Here is a 21673-nt window from a genome sequence, read left to right on the forward strand (position 1 = left end):
TACAACCTAAAGAACCTCCTTGTCCGGTCCCGGTATTTCTTCTTTGGTTCTGATCGGTACTTTGACACTGATACATTGTGTAGGTTTGAATTTCCCGCTGATCTTCTCATTGCTCCCGGGGTTGTCACGTAAGGGCGGAGCAGTCACTGTAACAGATACACTGCACCGGTGTATAATGCACTTACTCTGTTTATCACATTAATACGGAATCATTATATAGTCGATCCATAGAAGCAGTTTTGTACTATTAGTAACTATTGTAGCAATGTTATTATTATAATCACCAGATTCAGAACTTTACTATATTTTAACAGATCACCTGCATACGGTGCTCATGCCCTTGTGACACACAAAGTACCGAATTCCACCGCAACTGTGCTGTTATTTTCGGGATTTGTGAGCAGAAGTCTACGTCCTTCTTAGGAAAATGCAAGTTACTGACCTGGGAAGCAGAGAGACTGGCAAGATCTGGCACAGAAAGCCCACTCCAGCCACTAACGACGGGTAAACACAATGTAGTGTGTTGTAGGGGTGGGACAAATATGTATATTTTAATGGTCTGGCTGTTTGTTTTCTTGTTTATTTTTATTTTATTACACACTTTAATAACCTGTTAAAACCAGAATAGTGTCACTAGTAAAAAAAAAACTGTAACGACCGATTGCTTGGCTGTACCTATGTGTTTAACCGCTACAAATTATAGCACCATGCAATCGTTAAAGTGATGGTAAATTAAAGTGTTTTTCAAACTCTAAGGACTAAATTAAAAAGACCTTAAAGTGAATGTAAAGTTTCATGAATGAGTGCCCGGTTTTTAAAAATACTATTAAAAACAGGGGCACTTTCATTCATGAAACTTTACACTGCAGCATTTTATTTTTTTAAAATACCTTTTTCTTTAGCAAAGCCGGACTGGGGATCCACCGCCCGCTTCTCATGCTTTACTTAGCACAGCAATGACGAAACAGTCTTCCTCCAATCACTGCGTGGCCTCATGAGATGGACGCTCTGGGGTGCACGCCATTATTGGAGGAAGCCTGTTTCGTCTTTGCTGAAGTAAGTACAGAGGAGCTGTGGACGGGCGATCGCCAATCCGGTGTTCTGGTAAGAGGCCGAACTTCTGAAAAGAGCGAACCATGTCACTTCCTGTGACGTTTCATCAGCTGTTTCACACATTTTGTAGCTAATGCGCATGTGCGTGCCAGCGTCATCAGATACCTGTCCGCATACGTCACTGCTAAAATATTTAGTGCTGTAAAATTCAGCAACCCTTCATAGAGCGCATGCTTGTGACTCATGGAAAGCTGTTTTTTAGGCTCCTCAGCAAAATATTCGGAACTCCGCCCCCCACTGCAAGTACGTCTCCCATTACTACTACTGTAAAGCTGAGTCTCCGTGCATGAGAAACAGCCCCCCCCCCCCGCCACTCGGCTATAGCCACTGCTTCTGATGATCCAATGCAGCTTTTCACAGGCTCCGTTCAATGTCATTATCTTTAATGATCTTTCAGAAGATAATAACATTGAACGGAGCCTGTAAAAAGCTGCATTGGATCATCAGAAGCAGTGGCTAAACCTGAGTGGCGGGGCGGGGGCTGTTTCTCATGCACAGAGACTCAGCTTTACAGTAGTAGTAGTAATGGGAGACATACTTGCAGTGTGGAGCGGAGTTTCGAATATTGCAGAGGAGCCTAATAAACAGCTTTCCATGAGCGCACCATTTGTGATACAAAATCCCACGCATGCGTTCTAAAAAGGGTTCCTGAATTTCACAGCTCTAAATATTTTAGCAGTGACGTATGCGGCCAGGTATGTGGTGACGCTGGCATGCATGCGCATTAGGTCAAAAATGTGTGAAACAGCTAATTAAACGTCACAGGAAGTGACATGGTTCGCTCTTTTACAAAGTTAGGCCTCTTACCAGAACACCGGCTTTTGCTGAAGAAAAAGGTAAGTAATTTTAAATAACGCTGCAATTTGATTTATTTTGTGCATTGTTCTACTAATAAACCTCCTGGAGCCGAACGCAAATCAACCATTGAGTGCTGTATGGCTAGTACAGCTATCGGATAAGTGGTGGAAACATCACCTCGTAAAAAGAAAAAAATGCACAAAACAAAACTATGTTAAACACATAGTCACGTCAGAATCGTGAATTTAAGGTCCTTTTCATGTAGGCCATAGATTCATTTGAAAAATGCTCAAATTTATCATCACTTTAATGCAATAATAAAATGTTTTGTCGCATTAGAGCACTTTTATTAAAGTACCACTAAATACACAATAAAAAAACTGCAATAGCAAATAAGCAGTATAATATGTTCTATCAAAAATTAATCAAATTTTTCCCTCCCCTGTACCATGTGACAGTCAATAGCCAATCACAAGATGCACTAGTGTTGACCTCAGCTGGGTTAGCCTCTCCAGATCAAAATTTTAAAAGAAACATCGTTCAGTTGATTAGATCTTTGTTATATCAGGTTACATCAATTGTTTTCACTAGATCTTAAAGTGAAGGTCCATTTTGATGAATTAGCGCCCGGTTTTTAATAAACCTATTAAAAACAAGGGCACTTTAAGGGCTTCTTCGCAGGTCCAAAATGACAAATCCGGCTTCCTCCAATCACAGCGTTGCATCAGGCCAAGATTCCCCCGGGGGGAAGCTGTGATTGGAAGAAGCCTGATTTGTAATTTCTGACGTCTGCAGAGGCTTCCGACGGCTGGGGAATCTCAGGGGCGGCATTCAGGATTAAAAAGTAAGTTTTTGTAGAAAACAGTGAAATGTCAATTTTGATGAATTAAAGTGCCCTTGTTTTTAATAGGTTTATTAAAAACCGGGCACTAATTCATCAAAATGGACCTTCACTTTAAATACAAGAAGTGATATTAAAGGAATATATATGTGCACAATGAAAATTAATATTTTGTCATGAATTTTACTGTATGCCCCTTTAGAAGTCTACAGTCCTGGCCAAAAGTTTTGAGAATTACACAAATATTGATTTTCACAAAGTCTGCTGCTTCAGTGTTTTTAGATTTTTTTTCAGATGTTACTATGGTATACTGAAGTATAATTACAAGCATTTCATAAGTGTAGAATGCTTTTATTGACAATTACATTGTTTATGCAGAGTCAATATTTGCAGTGTTGACCCTTCTTTTTCAAGACCTCTGCAATTCGCCCTGTCATTCTGTCAATGAACTTCTGAGCTACATCCTGACTGATGGCAGCCCATTCTTGCATAATCCAATGCTTGAAGTTTGTCAGAATTTGTGTTGTTTTTTTTTTGTTTTTTTTTGTTCACCCGCCTCTTAAGGATTGACCACAAGTTCTCAATGGGATTAAGGTCTGGGGAGTTTCCTGACCATGGACCCAACATTTCGATATTTTGTTCCCCAAGCCACTTAGTTATCACTTTTGCCTTATGGCAAGGTGCTCATCATGCTGGAAAATGCATTGTTCATCACCAAACTGTTCTTGGATGGTTGGGAGACGTTGCTCTTGGAGGATTTTTTTGGACCATTCTTTATGCATGGCTGTGTTTTTAGGCAGAATTGTGAGTAAGCCCACTCCCTTGGCTGAGAAGCAACCCCACACATGAATTGTCTCAGGATGCTTTACTGTTGGCATGATACCAGACTAGCACTCCCCTTTTCTTCTCAGGACAAGTTTTTTTCCGGATGTCCCAAACAATTGTAAAGGGGATTCATCAGAGAAAATAACTTTACCCCAGTCCTCAGCAGTCCAGTCCCTGTACCTTTTACAGAATATCAATCTGTCCCTGATGTTTTTCCTGGAGAGAAGTGGTTTCTTTGCTGCCCTTCTTGACACCAGGCCATTCTCCAAAAGTATTTGCCTCACTGTGCGTGCAGATGCACTCACACCTGCCTGCTGCCATTCCTGAGCAAGCTCTTCACTGGTGGTGCCTCGATCCCGCAGCTGAATTAACTTTAGGAGATGGTCCTGCCGCTTGCTGGACTTTCTTGGGCGCCCTGAATCTTTCTTCACAACAATTAAACCTCTTTCCTTGAAGTTCTTGATGATCCGATAAATGGTTGATTTAGGTGCAATCTTAGTAGCAGCAATATCCTTGCCTGTGAACCCCTTTTTGTGCAAAGCAATGATGACTGCACCCATTTCCTTGCAGGTAACCATGGTTAACAGAGGAAGAAAATGATTTCAAGCACCACCCTCCTTTTAAAGCTACCAGTCTGTTATTCTAACTCAATCAGCATGACAGAGTGGTCTCCAGCCTTGTCCTCATCAACACTGACTCCTGTGTTAACGAGAGAATCACTGACATTATGTCAGCTGGTCCTTTTTGTGGCAGGGCTGAAATGCAGTGGAAATGTTTTTTGGGGATTAAGTTCATTTTTATGGCAAAGAGGGACTTTGCAATTAATTGCAATTGATCTGATCACTCTTCATAACATTCTGGAGTAAATGCAAATTGCCATCATAAAACTGAGGCAGCAGCCCTTGTGAAAATTAATATTTGTGTCATTCTCAAAACTTTTGGCCAGGACTGTATTATGTGAAGGAATTGAGGCACCTGCACTATTTAAAGGGACATAATACTCATATGCTAAATCAATTGAAACTGATGCAGTATAACTGTAAAAAGCTGACAGGAAAATATCACCTGAGCATCTCTATGTAAAAAAGGAAGATATTTTACCTCACAATCTCCTCAGCTCAGCAGAGTAAGTTCTGTGTAAAAAGTTATACTCAACTGCTCCCAGCTGCAGGTAAAAAAATTAAAAAAAAATGAAGAAATGAACAGCAGCCAATCAGCATCAGCAGTGCTGAGGTCATGAACTTTTACTGTGATCTCATGAGATTTGACTTGACTCTCATGAGATTTCATTGTAAACTTCCTTTACCTGATTGGTGAAATAAGATGAGAGTGCACGATGCTCATCCCTTCAGATGTCCCAGGACAGACACACTAAAATGCTGCTTAGAAATCCTTTACAATGGGAGGTGGCTACTGAGGAACTTTTGAGGTAAAATATCTTTCTTTTTTACATAGAGATGTTCAGGAGATATTTTCTAGTCAGCTTTTTACAGCTATGCTGCATCACTTTCAAGTGTTTAAACATTTGGGTATTATGGCCCTTTAACGTGCAGATTTTAGCACATTAGACTATAGCTTGAATTATAAAAAATAACTTTGGACTAAAGTGATTGAAAAAATTGTAGCACTAACATTTTTGTACTTTACTTGTAATCTAAGTCAGTGTTTGGGAGGTATATAATGATTTGACCTGCTACTTGACCCCAACAAAATATATGTACTGTCAGAGGTAGTTGTATATGTTGTGATTGGAATTTTGGTGGTGTTATACACATTTGCTACTTTTTTCTTTTTTAAGACACGATGAGTCCACTGATCATCTTAATTACTAACGGGATATTCACCTCCTGGTCAGCAGAAGGAGGCAAAGAGCACCACAGCAGAGCTGTTCAATAGCTTCTCGCTTCCCTCCCACCCCAGTCATTCTCTTTGCCTACGTTAGTGATAGGAATAGGTAAAGTGAGGTGTTAGTATAGATTCTTCAATCAAGAGTTTATTATTTTTAAAGTAGTGCAAGATTGTGCTGCTTTGTCCTAGGGTGTGGGCGCAGTCCATATCAGTCTCTTCAGTAGAGGCTTTAGAGCAATGGGAACTTGTGGGACATAATTCTCACTGCGCCTCCCATATTTCTTGTTGCCCTATATCCTTCAGTCTGAGGTATTTATTGACTCAGCATTTTATTATCCTCAGGTCGATGTGAGGGAGAGGACCTCTCAAGCCTGAGAGCTGCCAGGCAGAAGCTAAGGTAAGTGCTACTTTAAATTTCTGGGGCACAAGGAGACTCAGAATATTTTTTAGCACACAGTGAACATAAGGGGCTTTGTAGGAAATGGCTCTATATGTTGGGACATTTTATTCTTTCCTGAGGAGAAAGTGTTTGGGCAGTGTTATGTAGCAGGCACTGGGGCTGGAGTTAAGCTGCTAATCTAACAGGTTTCGGAATGGCTCTGATGGTTTCACTTTCTATTCAAGACATTGCAATAGAACGGCATAGTTTACGCCCACGATGGGCGGTCCTTCCAGTTTTTGCACGCCACTTGCATAGCGCTGTAGTTACTGAGAGGAATCAGTGCGACATCAAAGAAGGGATTTATCGGTCTGTCCTAGAGCTGCATGGTGACAGTATTCATGCGCTTTTAGTACAAAGACGGTATCCCCGTTTTGGACAGAGTATCGTTGTTACTTTCAATCTGCAGTAAAAACGGAGTCTGAGATACGGATCATCTGAGGAAATTTGGTTGATCGTTAGTCAGGTAGGAGCACTTCAGCAGAGTGCTGAGGTGCAGAGGTTTATTTGTTTGTAAAATAAACCATTTATAGTAAAAAAGGGAAATCATTTCTTAATCTAACAATCTGCAGTGAAAAAGAAAACCATTTGTATTTAAAGAGACAGTAACGGTTTTTATAATTCTTATTTGCCAATACTTTTGAAGATTTTTCTTTAATATTTGACAAATTGTGAACCAGTATGGACCAAGGGGGTGTGCAATATGTCACCTGCGCTTTGTGTTTTGACGCCAACGTGGAACCACCAATCCCTTTCTGTCCTTCATGTATTGAAAGGACTGTGAGTTATAGGGACACAATTTTTTTCAGAGCCAGTCTCCTCTAAGGCAGATGTTGTCCAAGAGTCTTCTGATGAGGGTCAATATATGCCGCAGCTTTCTCCCCAAGTGTCCCAAAATTTACTGCCCCCACAAGCAGTGCCCTGCGCTTCAGCTATAGTCCCTTCTGGGATTTCGTTACAAGAAATAGCCTCTCTCATGTCTTCTACTATTTCTGATGCTTTGTCTGCCTTTCCAATGTTGCACGGCAAACGCTAGAGGAAAGCCAATCCTGCAGTAAGCGAGGTCTCTGATGCAATTGTTGCAAATTCGGAGGTATCCTCCCAACGACCTGATGAGGAGGGTACTGCAGTAGCTTCTGAAGGCAAAATCTCAGATTCAGAAGATCTATTACCTTTGACGGACTCGGAGGTGGTATCTTTCTGATTTAAACTTGATCACATTCGCCTGTTACTCAGGGAGGTTTTAATTACCTTGGATGATAGCGACTCCACAGTGGTGGTTGTCCCTCCAAAGTCTAGTAAGCTAGACAGATATTTTGAGGTTCCTTCCTTCACGGATGTATTTCCAGTTCCTAAAAGAGCCACTGAGATCATTGCTAAGGAATGGGAGAGACCGGGCATTCCTTTCTTTCCCTCTCCTATATTTTAAGTAAATGTTTCCAATAGCCGATTCGGTTAAAGAGGCTTGGCAAACTGTTCCTAAGGTAGAAGGAGCCGTTTCCACCTTTAGCTAAGAGAACTACTATTCCCATAGAGGATAGTTGTGCTTTCAAGGATCCAATGGATAAGAAGTTAGAGGGGTTACTCAAGAAGATTTATGTACACCAGGGTCTGCAGTGGCAACCGGCTGTGTGCATTTCATAAGAGAAATAAACAAAAAGGACAACAGAGCAATTTTCGTTCCTTTCGAAATTTCAAAGGCAATTCTTCTGCCTCTAAGCAGGAACAGTCTAAGCCTACATGGAGACCCAGCCAGTCTTGGAACAAAGGAAAACAGTCCAAGACAGCATGAAGGGCATGCCCCCGATCCGGGACCGGATCTGGTAGGGGGCAGACTTTCCTTCTTCGTTCAGGCCTGGGTTCAGGACGTTCAGGATCCCTGGGCGATAGAAATAGTCTCTCAGGGATACAAATTGGAGTTAAAAAGTTTTCCTCCCAGAGGCAGGTTTCTGCTTTCAAGATTATCTGCAAACCAGACGAAAGGAGAGGCGTTCTTACATTGTGTAAAAGACCTCTCCGTCTTGGGAGTGATTGTTCCAGTCCAGGAACATGGTCAGGGTTTTTATTCCAATTTGTTTGTGGTTCCCAAAAAGAGGGAACCTTCAGACCAATTTTAGACCTAAAGAGTTAAAAAAATTTCTCAGGATTCCTTCCTTCAAGATGGAAACTATTCGTTCCATTCTTCCCTTAATCCAGGAGGGTCAATTCATTACAACTGTCGATTTAAAGGACGCGTACCTACATGTCCCTATTCACAGGGATCATCACAAGTTCCTAAGGTTTGCCTTCCTAGACAAACACTTCCAGTTTGTGGCTCTTCCTTTCGGCTTGGCCACAGCTCCCAGAATTTTCACAAAGGTTCTGGGGTCTCTGTTGGCAGTCCTTCGGTCATGGGGCATTGGGGTGGCTCCTTATCTGGACGACTTTCTAGTCCAGGTACCATCTTTTCAGCAAGCAAGATCCCACACCTACATAGTGTTATCTTTCCTGAGAGCTCACGGGTGGAAGGTAAATTTGGGAAAGAGTTCCCTAGTTCCAGGTACAAGAGTCACTTTCTTGGGAACCATAATAGACTCCTCCTTGTCCATGAAGATTTTTCTGACAGAAGTCAGGAAATCAAAGATTATCGATACTTATCTAGTCCTTCAGTCCACTCCACGGCCGTCAGTGGCTCAGTCTATGGAGTTAATCGGGCTGATGGTTGCGGCAATGGACATCATTCTTTTTGCTCGTTTCCATCTCAGGCCTCTGCAGTTAAGCATGCTCAGGCAATGGAACGGACATTATGCAGACTTGTCTCCTCGAATAACTCTGGAGCAGGAGACAAGGAACTCTCTTCAATGGTGGTTGTCTCTAGATCATCTCTCCCAGGGAACCTGCTTTCGCAGACCATCTTGGGTGATTGTGACAACAGATGCCAGCCTTCTGGGGTGGGGAGCAGTATGGGGCTTCCTAAAGGCTCAGGGAGTTTTGGACTCAGAGTCTGTTCTTCCTATAAACATTCTAGAATTGAGAGCAATCTTCAATGCTCTTCTGACCTGGCCCCAGCTAGCCTCACTATGGTTTATCAGGTTCCAGTCGGACAACATAACTTCAGTGGCTTACATCAATCATCAGGGAGGAACGAGGAGTTCCTTAGCGATGACTGAGGTAACCAAAATAATCCAGTGGGCGGAGGCCCACTCTTGTTGTCTATCGGCGATCCATATCCCAGGGGTGGACATCCGGGGGAGTGGGAACTCCATCCGGAAGTGTTCTCCAATCTGATTCTCAAGTGGGGTCAGCCGGAATTAGATCTTATGGCATCCTGTCAGAATGCCAAGCTACCGAGATACGGGTCGAGGTCCAGGGACCCCCAGGCGGAACTGATAGATGCTCTGGCGGTCCCTTGGACTTTCAGTCTAGCATACCTATTTCCTCCGTTTGCTCTTCTTCCTCGTGTAATTGCTCGAATCAAACAGGAGAGGACTTTAGTGATCCTCATAGCACCGGCCTGGCCTCGCAGGATTTGGTATGCGGATCTGGTGGAGATGGCATCTCTGCCTCCTTGGAGACTCCCGTTGAGAAAGGACCTTCTGATTCAGGGGCCCTTCCTTCACTCAAATCTAGTTTCTCTGAAGCTGACTGCTTGGAGATTGAACGCTTAATTTTATCCAAGCGGGGATTTTCTGATTCGGTCATAGAGACCATGATTCAGGCTCCTAGAAGGATTTACCATAAGATTTGGCGTAAATATCTCTATTGCTGCGAATCCAAGGGCTACTCCATGGAGTAGAGTTAAGATTCCTAGAATTTTGTCTTTTCTCCAAGAGGGTTTGGAGAAGGATTTATCGACGAGCTCACTAAAGGGTCAAATCTCGGCCTTATCTATTCTGTTACACAAACGTCTGGCGGATGTCCCAGATGTACAATCTTTTCGTCAGGCATTGTTCAGGATCAGGCCTGTGTTCAAACCAGTTACTCCTCCATGGAGTCTTAATTTAGTTCTCTAAGTTCTTCAAGGGGCTCTCTTTAAGCCTATGCATTCCTTAGATAATAAGTTGTTATTGTGGAAAGTTTTTTTATTTCTTCTTGCTAGTTCTTCTGCTTGGAGAGTGCCAGTGCTTTCGGCATTGCAGTATAAGTCTCCTTATATTATTTTCCATTCAGATAAGGTAGTTTTACGTACTAAACTAGGATTTCTTCCTAAGGTTGTTTCTGATCGGAACATTAATCAGGAGATTGTGGTTCCTTCCTTGTGTCCTAATCCTTCCTCTCAGAAGGAAAGACTAATGCACAATTTGGACGTGGTCCGTGCTTTAAAGTTTTACTTACAGGCGACTAAGGACTTTTGTCAGTCTTCTTTGTTTGTGATTTTCTCAGGAAAACGTAAGGGACAGAAAGCTACGGCTACCTCTCTCTTTCTTTTTGGCTGAAGAGTATAATACGTTATGCATATAAGACTGCTGGACAGCAGCCTCCCGAGAGAGTTACGGCTCATTCCACGAGGGCTGTTGCTTCCTCATGGACATTCAAAAATGAAGCTTCTGTGGAAAAGATTTGCAAGGCTGCGACTTGGTACTCTCTTCACACTTTTTCAAAGTTCTAGAAATTTGACACTTTTGCCTCGGCTGAGGCTGCTTTTGGGAGAAAGGTTCTTCAAGCAGTAGTGCCTTCCGTTTAGGTTCCCTGTCTTGTCCCTCCCGTATCATCTGTGTACTCTAGCTTGGGTATTGAATCCCATTAGTAATTAAGATGATCCGTGGACTCATTGTGTCTTAAAAAGAAAAGAAAATTTATGCTTACCTGATAAATGTATTTCTTTTTTGACACGATGAGTCCACGGCCCGCCCTGTTCTTGTAAGACAGGTTGTGGGTTATTGTAAACTTCAGACACCTCTGCACCTTGGCTTTTCCTTTTTCTTCCTAACTTCGGTCGAATGACTGGAGTGGGATGGAAGGGAGGAGCTATTTAACAGCTCTGCTGTGGTGCTCTTTGCCTCCTCCTGCTGACCAGGAGGTGAATATCCCATTAGTAATTAAGATGATCCATTGTGTCAAAAAAGAAATACATTTATCAGGTAAGCATAATTTTTTTTTTTTTTTTTTTTTTTAAATCAACTTTATTGAACTTTTATCAGACAATACAATAATCAAACTGACCATACTTTTGTTTTAAACAGTAACACATAATGTAGTATATAATACTAATAAGGAAAATAGACAATTCAATATATATTCTGTTAAATTGAAGCATACACTATTACATGACATGTATCCTGACCACCATACATTTGTTATTATATTACCACAATGACTACTAACCCAAAATCTAAACGGCCTGAGTTGGAAATGATGTTCCTCTGTCGTTAAATGTAATATCTATCCCAGGCATCTTTCATTGTCGAGTATGTTAAGATATTTCAGATTTTTAGGTAACCGTATTCCTCAAGAGTGAGAATCTTAAACTGCTGTCTCCATTGGAATATTGTGGGGATAGTCGCTGATTTCCAATGGAGCGTTATGAGAGATTTTTAAATATTACTGGATATATATATATATATATATATATATATATATTATATATATATATATATATATATATATATATATATATATATATATATATATATATGAGTTTTCCTAATACAACTTCCTGTCAGCTCAAGAATTTGCCAGCCACTTCAATAACAAAATTGACTTGATCAGAAACTAAATCAGCTCTCAACATACTTCCATTCTCTCACCCCCATAAATGCTCGCAATCAACCACAACCCACATAGCCATAAATGTAGCTCTTTCTCCCCTGTTACTGAGGAAGAAGTTTCTGCACTTATACTGCACTCTCGCCTCACTACCTGTCCCCTTGACCCTATCCCCTCACAGCTACTCCCCTCCCTCTCTTCTACCCTTACCTTTATTCTCACACACATTTTCAACCTCTCCCTCAGCACCGGTATATTTCCCTCATCTCTGAAACATGCACTGGTCACAACTATCCTCAAAAAACTTTTTCTTGATCCAACTTCCCCATCCAACTACCGCCCTATTTCACAACTCCCTCTTGCCTCAAAGCTTCTTGAAAAGCTAGTATATGCACGCCTATCCCATTTCCTTACATTAAACTCCTTCCTTGCCCCACTGCAATCTGGATTTCGTCCGCATCACTCCACAGAGACGGCAATCATTAGGGTTACCAACGACCTGCTTACAGCAAAATCCAAAGTCCACTTCTCTCTGCTTATCCTCCTTGATCTGTCTGCAGCCTTTGATACTGTTGACCACCCTCCCTTTTTTTTTCTTTCTTCCAAACCCTCCATTCCTCCAGCATTTTGGACACAGCCCTCTCGTGGTTCTCTTCCTACCTGTCAAACCGTACCTTTAGTGTAGCCTTCACTGGGGCCTCCTCTGCCCCGTCATCACTTTCTGTCAGGGTACCGCAAGTCCTCGGTCCCCTTCTCTTTTCAAACTAGTACACGTCATCATTAGGTTCCCTAATAAAGTCCCACGGGTTCCAATATCATTTGTATGCCGACGACACCCAAATCTACTTCTCTGCACCAGACCTTTCTCCTTTCTTGCTAACCCGTGTCACTAACTGTCTTTCTCACATTTCTTTATGGATGTCCTCGCACTACCGCAGGCTAAATCTCTCCAAAACTGCTTCCACTTTTAAAATCATCTCTAAAGTTAGACATTTCCTTACTCAAGACACAACTAAGATTTGAATCGACTCTCTCCCTCTCTCTTTCCCTCCTCGATTACTGCAACTCTGTCCTCTCTGGTCTCCCCAGCTGCCGCCTAGCTCCTTTACAATCCTATAATGAATGCCTCTGCCAGGGTTATCTTCCTTACACGTCGCTCTTCATCTGCTGCACCTCTCTGCCAATCCCTTCACTGTCTTCCTCTTGCCTCTAGGATTAAACATAAAAGTCTCACTCTGACATACAAAGCCCTCAACTGCACTGCTCCCCCCTATATCTCAGACCTTGTCTCCAGATACTCTCCCTCCCGTCCCCTTCGCACTGCTCATGACCTCCTACTCTCCTCCTTTCTTGTTACCTCCTCACACTCCCGTTTACAGGACTTCTCCAGACTGGCTACCATCATGTGGAACTCTCTGCCTCGCTCCACAAGACTCTTTTGAAAGCTTCAAGCGCTCCCTAAAGACTCTACTGTTCAGGGATGCATACATCCAACACTAACCTTTCTTTATACCAGTTCCTCTCCTCCATTGCTATCCCCTTGAACCCACTTAGCTTGTAAGCCTAAGAGTCCAGCTGTTTGTAGATCACCTTCTGAAGAGCTGACTTCAACTTTGGCAGGGCCCTCTACCCGTTTGATCCTTATAAATGTTTTGTTGTACTCCACCTATGTTTATAGCGCTGGGGATTCTGTTGGCGCTCTCCAAATAACTAATAATAATAATTATGCTTAAAGTTGGTGGACCAATCTACAATTCTTTGTACACATTTGCTAATTTTTTATTGACGTGTATGGGTGAAACATTTGTCTTGTCTGAAAGATTAGTTTCTGAGTTTTTCAAACATTTGATTTAGCCGCATTTCTTTCCATGCATCATTCAGTTCAGATGAATATATTGGATTCAGATTTGTTACTGTTATTTACAATGAGAACAACTAATATAGACCATTCTAACAAAATATTGCATTATAGGATTTGTACCATTTGAACAATTAAAAAGAACCAATTTTTCAATATTAAAAGAACATACAACTACTGTATAACTAAAATCCAACATTTATTTCATGACTAGCTGTCCCTTACATCAGTAATTAGTAATACTATGGTAGGATTGGACAGGGGATGATGGACAAATGAATGATAAAACCCCCTATACATTATTACTAACAAAGGAGCTTATTAATCAAACAATATGATTTCCCCCCCCCTCCATTCATTTTTTTTTTGTGACGCCAAACAGCATGAACAAATGAACAAATTGATTTTGTTAAAGGAATAGTCTAGTCAAAATTGAACTTTCTTGATTTTGATTGAGCGTGTAATTTTAAGCAACTTTCTAATTTTACTCCTATCATTATTTTTTTCTTTGTTCTCTTACTATCTTTATTTTGAATGTAAGCATAGGAGCCAGACCATTTTTTTTCCCCAGAACCTGGCTAGCGCTTGCTGATTGGTAGCTACATTTAGACACCAATGAGCAAGCACTACCCATGTGCTGAACCAAAGATGGACCGGCTCCTATGCTTACATTCTTGCTTTTTCAAATAAAGATACAAAGAGAATGAAAAAAATTGTAGTAAATTAGAAAGGTGCTTAAAATTGCATGCTCTGGGGGAACTTCCGGGCAGCGGCCATGTTCAGTCGCACTGCTGTTTGCTGCTACAGCTTTTCCTTGAAAAACCCTGAAATTCATATACCAGCTCATTGATCCGTTTAATTTTTTTACTTGAACTACCTTGTGATTTGAACTCTGCACCTACTGAACTTAGTTTTTTAAGGATAGCTGCGGGCAACGGCGCCCGGCGCCATTGCACCATCTTGGCCTACTCTATACCCCCCGGCGGGACGCCTCTGGCCCTGTCGTTACGCTGCACTTAATGTGCTTTACTATATAGCATCCAACTAAATCGTGCTGACTTCAAGCTCTTTTACAGAAGATCAATACGGACATGGAGTGTACCACTAATATTTTAGAAGCTTTGCGCAACTTACTGTCGGCTCATCATGCGGCCCTAGAAAAAACGCTGGATTTAACATTTCACTCTAAGGGTCTACAAACATCCCAGCAACTATCTAGCGGCAGTCCTGTTTTAGAGGTGCATCTAAACAACGGCGCTTTGGGGCCCCAGCGCTATATAACTACCTTGGTCCGCTATGATCAGAAACAGGCACCTCTTTACACGAAACCTGTATCAGGGGACAACGCGTATGGGAAGACCAAACGGGACTTTGTCAATAACACAGCTTGGGTGCGGATCAGCAGAGATGACACAGCGGAGACCCGATCAGCCTTTCTACCTACTAGGGAAAACGCAAGCAAAGTCCCAACTGAAAAAGCACCCAATGATCAAGAGGAGACACGATCACATAAAGCATACCCCTTAGAGACTTGGCAGCTTACAAGGATCCCTCGATGCATAGACCTGCTGCTGCTGTTCAAGCGGGAGGCTGGCCAACAGTGGGGACGCTGCCCTTGTGTTACCACATCTTCATGGCTTATACTCTTGGCGACCCTGCAGCTGACTGAGCATAATGACTGCCTAAAGGAGACTCGCACCGGAGTTGGTTAGATCTGTGACTTGCGGGGTACAAACGGAACTTTGCCCAATACTTTATTTCCATACACAGTTCTATTTGTTCTCCTGCTTAACTTGATATAGTGACTCTTTCATCAACTTTTAACTGGGTGCAATTGACTACCTCTAACCGCAGTTTTACTTGTTCCTTGCAAAGTTATGTAACAATAACCTGTTGGGGGTTTAGTTAGCTTTGTCTTTCCTTGTAAATCTGCAAAGGGCGGTAGTTTAGTTAAGTTTATTAAGACAGGTACAGATTTGTATGTTGTTTTTCATAGGCTAGGCAACTCTCAAGATATGTGTTTTTCCTTTTTTTTGTCTGTTTGGTTTTTCCAGGGCTCATCCCACTGCTATTATTAAATTGCTGCGTGATACTGCACTGTCTGCGGCCGGGGCGGTGCGCTATGTGCGTAGTTTCAGGGCTAACATGTTAATCTTGCAGGGGACTTGGAGCAATGCTTGGCTTAAGCAGAGTATGTACGCACCTTTAATCTAATCAATGACATTGTACTTGCAGACCTACATCCCTACTTGAGGTAACTATACTAACTTGGTGGTCTCTACTATAGTATGCCCCTCTATTACGTTGGTTAAGCTAGCCTCTACGTTATAATTATGTACCTGCTGATTAGTAGGAGACTTGAGAGATCACAACTTTAGACCCCTTTTAGCACTCAGCGGCAATCCCCTATATACTGTCTCTGTTCCTCTGCTCCAGATGGGAGCTACTATCAGATTTATTTAGAGTATGTGACCTACCGGAGCTCAGGGGCAGATCCTTAAGTGTATCTTTAATTTTCTGATTGATATCTCAGCTAGCTATCCAGTACAGTTCTTTAATATTCCTGAGATCATATTGTATAGTATATTATATGCTAATGCTAGTTTTGTTAATTGTTATAAAGACAGAGTTGATGTTTCCCTTACAAGTTCTAAGTTGGACACTTCATATTAATGTTCAGTAATTCATTTGCCTCTTATGCCTTAAATATGTCCCACAAAATGTCCTGAGATCATCCTATTTTCTATGATGGTCAGCACAGAAATATTTATCTCTATCTTATGAGGTATAATAACTACATCATTTTTCCTCCCTTGTTTCAATATTCTAATATAAATCTACCTTGTCTGTTTGAATATTCTACTATAAAACTGAGGTTCACTAGGTGAGATCCATGAGTGGTCTTCTACATTCCAAAAAGCCTTCTGCCCTAGTCATGTCTTATTTGAGGTCCAAAAGTGGCCTCTTGTGTTTATTGAAAGGCTCACAGATTGTATGGCATGTTATATATATTACACACCATCTAATATGTTTTGAGATTGCAATGTAACTACTGCTTATCTTGGTTTCAAGAAGTTTGTATGCCTTATTTTAAACCTCAATAAAAAAAAAAAAAAAAAAAAAAAAAAAAAAAAAATTGCATGCTCTATCTGAATCATAAAAGTTCAATTTTGACTAGACTATTCCTTTAAGCAATTAGTCATTTTGTCCAATAATGTATTCGGTTGTTCTTATACCAAACAACTCAACGAATCAGCAAAATTCGGGTTAAATTTGCATTCTTCCAAAGCCCAAATGCACATCTCTACTTTTTAGGACACGTGCAAAAAAATACCATAGTGAAATGAATGTATTTATTTTTGCAAGAATTCCACTTATTGACTTTTTCTAATATACAGATGTTTGTTTTATATATTGCAATTATACAATATCTTCTAGGCATATGCATTTGGCTATTTTTGGTGCCATATATATTAGTGTTAAAGGGGCAGTATACTGTAAAATAGTTTTTCCCTTAATGTGTTTACAGTTTTTTTAAAAACTGCAGAGTAAAAATGTATGAAAATTAGCTTTTTAAGGTTTGTGTATATTAAAGCTCTTATTTTGTGTTTTGAAGCCACAACCTTATAAAATGGGTTGAGCTTGTAGGTATAATCAGATCTCATTACTTTATCACATTGTGTACATATAACTGCTTCTTTATCTTATATCTGTCCATAAACCAATCACCAGTACTTGGAGAGAACAATCAAAAATCAACATTTTATTACCTTATCTCTGCTATATCCCACTGGGAGTGTAATTTCTTCTGCTGGCTGTTTTTACACAGCTTAGCTATAGCTTGAACCTGCGGCCACAAACTTTCAGAATAGGTGGGGATACCACTGGCTAAATCAACTATTTAAAATGCCAATATAAGGGTAAAGGAGCTACTTGTAAACAATTTAATACACTCCAGCAGGTAAAGAGGATCATTGGGAACAAACTAAAGGGGAGAAACATTTTGAGTAAACTGTCCCTTTAAAGATACTTGTGTACTGCACTTTAACAGATTTGGTGCTAAAAATAACCTAATGCTGCTGTCAGTGGCCAGACTAGGCATTTGTTTGCAAAAAGAATGCCAAATTACAAATTTATGCACATGCCTAATATCTTCTACCACATTACAAACATCATACTGATTCTTTCTACTCATCAACTCTGAAAAATAACAAATAAAATAGTTTGCTAGCTCCTATCCAGCAATGCAAGAGAAGAAAATATAACCACTGTTACACTAATAATCAGTTACACCGTTAAAAACAAATACGCAGTGCCACTCATGTTCTGACCCACCACCATTACTATTAATAAACATAATATTCCAGTGAATCAGACCAAACCATTCTTCACACCACGTCATATATGTTAGATCTATCAGAAAAACACCTGATCTTAAATAAATCTAAAAAAGTGAGTGTTGTCCAACCCCACAAGCAAACAGTTGTTATAATAGAAATTGTTCTCATTGTCTCTTGCATGTTAGTAATCGAACAAATATCTATTAAACTGAATCCATTTTTCTCTGAACGTGTTGTTTAGGTGCTAACCCCCCTCATTACGTGTTTTATATCTTGGTAATAAAGTGAGATCTAGGAAAACAATTGATCACACCTGATTTTACATACATTGTTTTACACACTCTGTAGTTAACCAGCAGTCAGTGCTCATAATTTTCTCTAGTCAAGTAATCTAGTAAAGTGATGGTAAATTGTAGCGTTTTTCAAATGCTAGCCTGAATCTATAGAGTAAATTAAACAGACCTTCATTAATGATTTTGAAGTGAAAAGGCTCTAAAACGTACCTTATATTATTCACCGTTCTACTAAAATAACCCCTTCTGCTGCCCATTCTCATGAGGTGATGATTCCACCTCTTATCCAATAGCTGTGATAGCCATACGGCACTCAAGGATTGAACTGTTTTTAACATCACAAAGAAATAAATTTTTTGTTTTATGGGTTGCAAAAATGTTTTGATGACAATGTCTCTAACATTTGTTTTCTTATTTAACATATCTGTAGGGTCATAGCAAGTGTTGTCCATGGAGCTGCGGCACATCTATCCCCAAGCCCGCGCTTTTTGCAGGTGGCTTTTGACAGTGCCGGAGACTGTTTTCTCGCTGGAGATCACCTAGGCAATATATATCTCTTTAACTTAAACAGAAACCGGTAAGAGATTTTTGTTATACATGTCTAGTTAGCTCTGTAAATGTTACATGTGAAATTAACATTTAAAGGGACCTTAAACGCCTTCAAATTTTAATATAAAGTGTTAAATGGGACAGTATATGTAAAAAATAATGTTACATAATTCTGCACAAAGTTATACTTACCTTATTTCCTCTCCAGGCTCTTCTGATCGGGTCTTCTTTTCAAAAGTTATTTGGGGGTGCACTGGCTAATCACAGCTCGTCCGATTGCGCTATTGAACTAAATGTAGCAAGCGCCTGCCCGGGTATATATAGTTCAGTAGTGCAATTGGGCGAGCTGTAATTAGACATATACTGTATATAACTTTGGGGGCTAAAATCTCTCATAGCCCTTTTTTTTTTTTCCTGTTTTTTCAAGCTGTTGCTAAGATAATGTTGCATAATTCTTCACTATGTGCAGAATTAGGTAGCATTATTTTGTGTTTACTGTAAAATAGTAAACTGTAATGGACCCTTTTCATCAAAGAGATGTAAAATATTATGTGTGTGTAAACCAGTGTTATGTTTAGACATACGGTTCTCTGTTTCTAATGCAGTGGTATAACACATGTGTGAAAGCAGTCCTTCCTATTGCCCTGCGGTACATTTTGGACATTCACCTTAGACTGGCGCATGCACTAATAATAATGTGAATTCCAGTGATGTAATCACAAACAGTGAATTGGGACATTTGTTCTGATTCACTGCAGGATTATGTTCAGGAATCTTTAAAGCGGGTGACAGTTGCCCCCTGCATCACAGAAGTGAGTGCAAATCACCCGGATATATTAAAAATAAGTGTAGTTTTCTCAATTTTTGCTAATTTCTTTTCAGTGGGAGTGCACGTAGTCTAGAACGAAAAGAGTGAGTAATCAACATAATTCTGCAGTGAATCAGAACAAATGTCCCAATTCACTGTTTGCGATTAAGTCACTGGGATTCCCATTATTAGTTGTGCATGCGTCAGTCTAAGGTGAATGCGCACAATGTACCGCAGGGCAACAGGAAGGACTGCTTTCACACATATGTTATACCCCTGCTTTAGAAACAGAGAATCGTATGTCTAAACATACCCTTAGTTTACACACACACATAATATGACATCTCTGTGATTACACTACAGAAAAATAAGATAAAGGGGCGGAGGGAAGAGCAGCACAGTGGGGGGAAAAGATAAGTTTAATATTATAGTAGCTAACAATTATTAAAAGGAACATAACGGCTTACCTTTTCAAATGATAAAGCTTTATATGTTTTATTCGCTGTGCAATCACATTTAATCGGAGCTATGTCACAGTGACGTGAAAGGTATATTCTTTTCTTCTCTCATAGGTTTGACCTTGTCCAGCGAACAACACAGGCGTGCACAGCCTTGGCTTTTAATCTTCACAGAAAGTCTGAATTCCTCGTTGCACTGGCAGATTATTCCGTTAAATGTTTTGACACAGGTACAAGGTTATTTAAAGCTTGATGTACTGTTTTTTTTTTGTTTTGTTTTTTTAATCAGAAGCACCAAAAAGCTTAACAGAATTTAGTTTTTGTTCTCTCTTCTCTCTGTTATCCGCTACCACCTGTTGAGACATAGAGGAAAACGTACAAAATACAGACCCATTTTAAAAAATTTTTTTTTTAGTCCTAGTATGTAAAATGGGGGGCACTATGATAACATTTACTTCTATTATCACATTTGCCTCATTATTTTGGTATCCTTTGTTGAAGGAGCAGCAATGCACTACAGGGTGCTAACTGAACACATTGGATGAGCCAATGACTAGAGGCATGTGTGCAGCCACCAATCAGCTAGCTCCCAGTAGTGCATTGCTGCTCCTGAGCCTACCTTTGTATTCTTTTCATCAAACGATACCAAGAAAGCAAAGACAATTAAATAACAGAAGTAGATTAGACATTTGTATAAAATAGCATGCTCTATCTGAATCATGAACGTTTAATGTTTACCTTACTGCAACTAGCACTACTGGTTCGATCAGCAGGGGTTTTCTGCTCGGGACCAGCAGTGCTCTGTGGGTCCTGAGTGACACTTCTATGTGCTACATATCGCATTAAACAAGCTAGTGGTTTGAGTTCTAAAAATCCCTGTTAACGTAGCATTAAACACAGTAGAACAACATGAGCAACAAGTGCATAATAATAAAAAGAAAACCAATGCAATAACACATAGTTGGGGGGGGGGGATCTGCTTATTTGAAATTGTTTCCTTTATCACATGACAGCCATCAGCCAATCACAGGCTCATACGTATGTACTGTTAACTTTTGCACATGCTCAGTGGGAGCTGATGTCACAGAACGTGTGCAAATAATGACTGTGCAAAAGTTGATAGTAGATTGGAAAGCTTTTTATTTTTTTATGTGCATGCTGTATCTGAATCATGGAAGTGTAATTTTGGCTTTAGTGTGCCTTTAATTCAGTAGGATTTAATTATTCTGACAATTCACTGTGACTGTTGGAAAAACACTATCCTTATTTTTTTGGTCAGACACGAAGGAGCTGGTGAGTTGGATGCGAGGTCACGAGTCTACGGTCACTTCCATCTCCATACACGGCTCTGGAAGATATGCGGTAACAACATCCAGTGATACCGCTCAGTTGTGGGATCTGGATACTTTTCAGAGGAAACGAAAACTCAATGTTCGGCAGTCTGTGGGAATTCAAAAGGTCAGTAAACAAAACAAACAACTTACAAATGTCACCTTTACTGATGTCCAGCTGCATTTTTATTTTTTATATACGTACGTGCAATAAGATCTTATCAGCACTCTATAATTATAATTGGCATGAGAGCAGGGTGTGCATGTTGAATGAGCAATATATATTATATATCATTGCAAACGCTGCTGCAATATTGAACTTTTTGTGTTCCACGTCCCTTTAAATCAGTTTAGTTTTGTGATCAAGTGGGTTAATCTTGTGTAGTGCAAGTGTTTTTGGGTTTTCACACATGTTAAACACTGGACAGTAAGTAAACACAGAGGATATGCAATGTATCATGTGCATTAACCTCAACTCTTTCACTAC

At 40.4% G+C, this 21673-nt stretch overlaps 1 protein-coding gene across 1 annotated transcript in view; it reads left to right on the forward strand.

Annotated features, from left to right (window-relative positions):
• Positions 1 to 210: 210 nt before the first annotated feature.
• Positions 211 to 21673, forward strand: part of TBC1D31 (TBC1 domain family member 31) — a 224618-nt gene continuing 203155 nt past the window's right edge. Inside the window, exons 1-4 of the mRNA XM_053715936.1 lie at positions 211 to 504; positions 18471 to 18617; positions 19970 to 20085; positions 21135 to 21313. Coding sequence (XP_053571911.1) covers positions 428 to 504; positions 18471 to 18617; positions 19970 to 20085; positions 21135 to 21313 — 519 coding nt within the window. The 5' untranslated portion in view covers positions 211 to 427. The remainder of the gene's footprint in view (positions 505 to 18470; positions 18618 to 19969; positions 20086 to 21134; positions 21314 to 21673) is intronic.

Source organism: Bombina bombina, chromosome 5 (assembly GCF_027579735.1).
Source record: "Bombina bombina isolate aBomBom1 chromosome 5, aBomBom1.pri, whole genome shotgun sequence".
Taxonomy (NCBI): domain Eukaryota; kingdom Metazoa; phylum Chordata; class Amphibia; order Anura; family Bombinatoridae; genus Bombina; species Bombina bombina.